General features: G+C 39.6%; 1 protein-coding gene across 1 annotated transcript in view; it reads right to left on the bottom strand.

Moving 5' to 3' along the window:
- COMMD10 (COMM domain containing 10) overlaps positions 1-7,137 on the bottom strand; it is a 189,234-nt gene extending 182,097 nt beyond the window's left edge. The window contains exons 1-2 of the mRNA XM_010846594.1: positions 7,030-7,137; positions 4,361-4,451 (exon numbers count right to left, since the gene is read on the bottom strand). Coding sequence (XP_010844896.1) covers positions 4,361-4,451; positions 7,030-7,070 — 132 coding nt within the window. The 5' untranslated portion in view covers positions 7,071-7,137. The remainder of the gene's footprint in view (positions 1-4,360; positions 4,452-7,029) is intronic.
- Positions 7,138-7,496: the final 359 nt, after the last annotated feature.

Here is a 7,496-nt window from a genome sequence, read left to right as displayed (position 1 = left end):
ACTGTGGTGTTGGAGAAGACTCTTGAGAGTCCCTTGGACTGCAAGGAGATCCAACCAGCCCATTCTAAAGGAGATCAGTCCTGGGTGTTCTTTGGAAAGAATCATGCTAAAGCTGAAACTCCAGTACTTTGGCCACCTCATGCGAAGGGCTGACTCATTGGAAAAGACTCTAATGCTGGTAGGGATTGGGGGCAGGAGGAAAAGGGGACGACAGAGGATGAGATGGGCTGGATGACATCACCGACTCGATGGACACTGAGTTTGAGTGAACTCCGGGAGTTGGCGATGGACAGGGAGGCCTGGCGTGCTATGATTCATGGGGTCGCAAAGAATCGGACACGACTGAGCAACTGAACTGAACTTAACTAAACTGAGATGGACTTTTGTCAGCAAAGTGATGACTCTGCTTTTTAATATCCTATCTAAGTTGGTCATAGCTTTTCTTCCAAGGAGCAAGAGTCTTTTAATTTCATGGCTGCAGTCACCATCTGCAGTGATTTTGGAGCCCAAGAAAATAAAGTCTGTCACTATTCTCATTTTTTCCACATCTATTTGCCGTGAAGTGATGGGACTGGACGCCATGATCTCAGTTTTTTGAATGCTGAGTTTTAAGCCAGCTTTTTCACTCTTCTCTTTCACCTTCATCATTCACTTGTAACACTATAAATCAACTATACTCCAATATAAAATAAAATCTTTTAAAAAATAAATAAAACATTGTGGGAGAGAGCACCTTCTCTGTACTAATACTAACCAATTATAATGGGTCCCAGCAACTTTTCTAAGAGCCCAAGCAAAATCTTCATTTAAGAGAATAGCATTTTAAGATAGAAAATACCTGGGAGTTCCTTTCCCTTGTTAGCTCTTTCTTTCCTCCCCTAAACACACCCCAAAACCTCTCCCAATATATGACCTTACCCAGCATTAAGCCCCTGTCAGCATTTATAAGAGGCAGGATTAAAGAGATAAAATCTGTTAACCTTAAGAACCTTTATCTACATCCTCCATTACCTAGCAGCAAGATTCCCATCAGATAGTGAGGTGGCAACTAGTTTGAGCCTTAGTATTATTTTGTTAAAAGTCAGTGGATTAAGGGATGCAGCAAAAGCAGTTCTTAGACAGAAGTTCACAATGATACAGGCCTTCTTTAAGAAACAATAAAACTTTCAAATAAACAATCTAACCCACCACCTAAAAGAATTAGAAAAAGAAGAACAAAATGTAAAGTCAGCAGAAGGAAGGAGCTAATAAAGATCAGAGAGAAAATAAATAATAATTTTTTTTTAATAGAAAAAAAAATCAATAAAACCAAGAGTTGGTTCTTTGAAAGGGTAAACAAGATTTACAAACCTCTGGCCAGGCTCATCAAGAAGAACAGAGAGAAGACCCAAATAAACAACATAAGAAATCAAAGAGAGAAATCACAACTGTTACTGCAGAAATACAAACAAGTAAAACAAACAATCAGGACAGGGAAGCCTGGCGTGCCACAGTCCATGGGGTCGCAGAGTTGGACATGACTTAGCAACTGAACAACAAAACACATTTACTGAGTATTTTCTATGCACTACACAGATGGTCCGTGTCCTCAGGTGTTCTATGCTCTAGTTAGAAAGACCTTACAAACAAGTATTCCACTAATTTCCATTTTAATGAGTTCTGCAAAAGCATGGGTTACTACAAGAGTACACATAAATCAAGAAATCTTTTTGATAATTTTAATATTTTCCAAAACTTATACATTACACACATTACTTTCATAAGCAATATGTGAAAAACAGAAGTGAGGCATCTGAGTACAACCTCATGGCTAGTCTTCCTTCCATTTCCAAAATAATCTCCTTGATCCAAAGACTGGTTTTTCACACATGAAAAATGTACACTATTAGAACTGCTTTCAAATAAAAATACTTTATCCCCACATACCAAAAACAACTTTCCTAGTTGCTGCCTCTCCCCAACAGCTACATGGAGAAGTTTCAGAAGTATCATGAGTCCCTGCCTTGATGGCTTAGGATGAGACACAATTTTACAACTGCATTCTTGTAGTGAAGCAGCAGTGAGGTGAAGCTTAGAACTCTTAGAAGTGCAGCTCAGAACTGTCACATTTTTGGTTTGGGGAGGTCAGTCACCGGAACTCCAGTCTCTTCTACCTATTTTCTGACTAAGAAAAGCATGAACCCAATTTGGCTAAAATGTCAGTCACTTACCTCAAGACCAATGTTTTGATTTTAAAGTTCCAGAGTTTCTGTGACTACCACATACCTTCTTGAAATAATGACCTACAGTACCAGAGTTCTATCAATATAAGGAACAGAATAAGAGTATTACTCACATATAATCACTGAACCACATGTTGCATTAAATTCAGTGGATATATACAATCTAACTTCCAAGTGTGTAGAACTGATTCCTTTTAACATACAACAAATGAGGTGTTTTTGACAAAATAAAGACAGTGACTGGGCACACAGAAAAATAAACTTCAGTGTCCTCAATATGTACAAGAAAGGAAGATTTCTTAAAAAGAGAGCAAAAAAAGGGACATTCTCAAGATCTCCAGTAGCATTATATTCATAAAGTGGTTTGGAGTTAAGGAGAACAAGGGAACATTTATCTCCCCCCAACCACTAGTACATGAGATATGCATTCTTAAAATAAGGTGGAGCTTAAAATATGTGAACAGAACAACAAATGCAGAATACAGCTCTAAAACAAAGTTCCAAACACATATTCAACATCTTGATCTAACAACAACCCTGGGCAGATAAAAATTAAATGTAAGTCATGGTATTTGCTTCCAAACAGCAGCAGGTTAACTTCTTCCTCTATACCAAAAGTAACCCACACATATCTGGGCACTGAAAAAGTTAAAGAGATATATTCATTTTTATGCTCTCAATGGGAGAAAAATTTAAGACCCAGGTTTATAAAATCAGAGATCAAGGGTCTAAGAAACTTAAATTTTTAATGGAAAGTGGATGTTAATTTTCTATATATTTAAAAAGCATACACCATAAACACAGAACATAGAACTTCCCTGTAGCTCATACAGTAAAGAATCTGCTTGCAAGGAAAGAGACCTGGGTTTGATCCCTGGGTTGGGAAGATCCTCTGGAGAAGGGAATGGCAACCCACTCCAGTATTCTTGCCTGGAGAATCCCATGAACAGAGGAGCCTGGTGGGCTACAGTTGGTGGGGTTGCAAAGAGTTGGACACAACTGAGTGACTAAGCACAGCACACATAAACATATATATATACAGGTAAAAAGTAAAACCAATACTTAAAAAGAATAAGTACTATATGGACTGACAAGGAAAGATTTCTGGTAAAAGTGATAAGCGGAAAAGGTAAACAGCAGGGCAATACACACAGTACAATGCCACTTATGAAAACATTTATTTACAAACCAAACAGTTCTATGTGTACATGCATACACATACATGGGCACATCTGTATTTATTAATACTTGAAAAAAGATCTGGAAAGATAAAAATCAAAAGTTAACTTCTTTGGTGTATTTGGAACAATACATATATATATCAATATCTTTGCCTTACACTTGAAATATAACATTGTAGATTAACTATATTTTAATTTAAAAAAAGGACATATCAATAGTCTTTAACTCTTTTCTTCTCCATTGCCAATAAACTTTCATTGTGATGTTCCAAATACACCAAACTCCAGAGGCTACAGGTTTTATTTCTCTGAATGAATAGTTATATTTCAAAGATTCATTTGGATTAGTTTCTTGTAATGAATCAAGTATTTCTTATGTCTGATTTTCATAATTCTTCTAGAACCTGATAAAGAAGTTAACTAAGATTGGTGACCAAGTAGTGAATTACTAATCATCAATATTTTCAAGATAACCACACCCTTGAAATAAAAGTGGAAGAGAAAGATTATATACTGGTTGACAGCAAGACTACAGAATTATTTTTAAGAGGAAGAATGAAATCATGATATCAGAATTTTCCCAAAGCATGTTCCACAGAGTCTTAATCCCAAAATAAATACCATGATAAAACAATTCCATGGTCAAATACATATGGGAAAAAAAATACATATGGAAAATTCTACACACAATAGTCACCCTTAAATATTCACTATTAATGCTACCATAAAATATACTCTGATAAGTTCCATAATATTAAAAAAAAAAAATCGTTTTGAATGAAAACAGAACTTCCCAAACTTTTGACCATAGGATACTCATCAAATTTTTTGGAGACTCAGTGTTCTCCAGTATTTCTGGAGGAAAAAAACATGCAAAAAGTTATTCAAGTGGAAACCTGGATTTGCAGTAGAATCATAAGAACAAATTATAAGCGATAATATTGCAAACATACAAACCTTCAGGTGAAGTTTTTGAAGAATTCGGGTGAGCAGTCGTGGAAATCTTCCTATATCTATTTCATTTATCAGGGATACTGCTTTTTTCATGCTAAAGAAATTCATAAAACAAAGTTTTAAAATATGTTTTCCTCAAGTGGTACTGTCATTGCTCTAAGTACAGCTGACTGTAAGTTTTCATTTCAACAACTGATTGCTATTAAGCTAAGTCTGAGTGAAATAAAGAAAAACAGATGATGGCCAGCGAAGAAGACAGGACATTTCCAAAAGATACCCCATAAGTATCTCTGTTGAAAAGGTCTATTTGGCAAATTTTCTCTTTCTTCTGGGCCAGACAAACTACTTGGGAAAACTTGCACTCTGTGGGGGACAATATCAATTTAGGAGTGGGAGTTTATGTATCCATGTAACTCAAAACAGAACTCTGAAAAGAGTAGGGGGAGGGAAGTGGCAGTTACACCAAAAACAGATAAAAAGACTGATGTTTTGCAGATATGGGAATTAAAAAAAAAAACATTAACATACAATATAATTCGGGGTCACTAAGTGCACAGTTGTTTTAAAATCCTGCTTAAACTGTTAGTTAAGTCGCTCAGTCATGTTCGACTCTTTGCGACCCCATGAACTGTAGCCCATCAGGCTCCTCCATCCATGGGATTCTCCAGGCAAGAATACTGGAGTGGGTTGCCATTTCCTTCTCCAGGGAATGCTTAAACTGTAATCAACTTTAAATTATGTGACAAGAACAATTCTACTGCACCACACTGGATATGGTTTACTGATGTGGTGTGTTACCCAGGACACTGGTGTGAGAAAAGGAATTGGCTGTCAGAACACAATCAAAGAAGGAAAAACTTCAAAATGACAACTCTCTTCAAAAAGATTCTTGTCCCGTCACAAGATGGGCTTCCCTGGTGGCTTAGACCGTAAAGAATCTGCCTGCAGCCAGTCAGAATGGCTGCGATCCAAAAGTCTACAAGCAATAAATGCTGGAGAGGGTGTGGAGAAAAGGGAACCCTCTTACACTGTTGGTGGGAATGCAAAGTAGTACAGCCACTATGGAGAACAGTGGGGAGATTCCTTAAAAAACTGGAAATAGAACTGCCTTATGATCCAGCAATTCCACTGCTGGGCATACACACTGAGGAAACCAGAATTGAAAGAGACACATGTACCCCAATGTTCATCGCAGCACTGTTTATAATAGCCAGGACATGGAAGCAACCTAGATGTCCATCAGCCCATGAATGGATAAGAAAGCTGTGGTATATATACACAATGGAGTATTACTCAGCCATTAAAAAGAATACATTTGAATCAGTTCTAATGAGGTGGATGAAACTGGAGCCTATTATAAAGAGTGAAGTAAGCCAGAAAGAAAAACACCAATACAGTATACTAATGCATATATATGGAATTTAGAAAGATGGTAACAATAACCCTGTATACGAGACAGCAAAAGAGACACTGATGTATAGAACAGTCTTTTGGACTCTGTGGGAGAGGGAGAGGGTGGGATGATTTGGGAGAATGGCATTGAAATACGTATAATATCATATATGGAACGAGTCGCCAGTCCAGATTCGATGCACAATACTGGATACTTGGGGCTGGTGCACTGGGACAACCCAGAGGGATGGTATGGGGAGGGAGGAGGGAGGAGGGTTCAGGATGGGGAACACATGTATACCTGTTGCGGATTCATTTCGATATTTGGCAAAACCAATACAATATTGTAAAGTTTAAAAATAAAATAAAATTTAAAAAAAGAAATTAAAAAAAAAAAAAAAGAAATCTGCCTGCAATGCAGGAGACCCAGGTTCAATCCCTGGGTTGAGAAGATCCCAAGAGAAGGGAATGGCAACCTACTCCAGTATTCCTGCCTGGAGAATTCCATGGAGAGAGGAGGCTGGTGGGCTACGGTCCATGGGGTGCAAAGAGTCGGACACGACTGAACAACTAACACCATGCACAAAGAAGTTATTCTCCAGATTCAGTGATACTTCTGCACTTTTCTGCATCCACACACCACGTGCACTATTATTTATCTTTCATTACATGGAATCATTTTTGCCTAATTTTAAAACAGAACTTTATATCACCACTATAGACCACCGACATTACCTACCATTAATAGATATGAACTAAATATATAAATGAACAAAAGGTAAATAAAGGGGAAACAAAAGCAATGTTACCAAATTGTGGTCAGATGCTGTTACCAGCCAAAAAACTCCTGGCCTGGGGCCTACTCGATCTTGATTGAAAAGGTGTATTAACACGTGTTAAGTATTAATGACCACTCAGGACCAATGGGAGTCTTTCTCGTAATCAGAAAGTCTGAAAAGTATTGAAAAAGGAAAGGGAACACCTCTTCACGTGATTTCAGAACTACTCCAGGATGGCTTGGGTACCAGTGATACCAGCCTCGGGGAACAGTGACAGTGACCAGACACTGACGCACTGACTTCAGCTGTCGGACAGACTGTAAGCCCACGCAAGTGAACCACGGTGCAGGTGGAGACGCCCAGGGTCCCGCATTCCCCCGGGGCCCACACAGCGACTCCGCCGGCCCGGCGCGCCGACGACAGACAGCAGCAGCATCCTCGGGCCGGCCCTGCCCGCGCCACCCCGGTGACCGCTGTCCCCCCGCGCCCAGCCTGGGCTACCTGGGGCTCTCCCGCAGAATCAGCGCCGCGGACGCCGCCATCCTTGAAGCTCCCTGGCCCCGCCGCCCGTGTCAGATGCCTGGAGCCCAACCAATGGCGGAGGCGGCGGCGGACGGCAAGCCGGAAGGGCCAAGCCTCGCCCGGGCCGCGCCGCTCTGCTCCTGCAGTCCTGGAGGGGCGAAGGGGTTTTCTCAGTAGTCCTACTCCGCGCCACTCTCGCAGTTCCGAGTTAAGGCTGTACACATATTAATTTACTTGTAGATATATATTTACCTATTTTATATATACACAAACCTGGATATGGAGTGTGAATATTTTTAGGTATTATTTTATTTATGATATTTAGGTATTTTAGGTATGTGTATAAACATATATTTAGGAGTGCGTACTGCGGAAGTTGGTGATGGACAGGGAGGCCTGGCGTGCTGCAGTTTATGGGGTCGCAAAGAGTCGGACACGACTGAGCG

Source organism: Bison bison, unplaced genomic scaffold, assembly GCF_000754665.1.
Source record: "Bison bison bison isolate TAMUID 2011002044 unplaced genomic scaffold, Bison_UMD1.0 scf7180017864238, whole genome shotgun sequence".
Lineage (NCBI taxonomy): Eukaryota > Metazoa > Chordata > Mammalia > Artiodactyla > Bovidae > Bison > Bison bison.
This window is presented reverse-complemented; position numbering and strand designations above follow the sequence as displayed.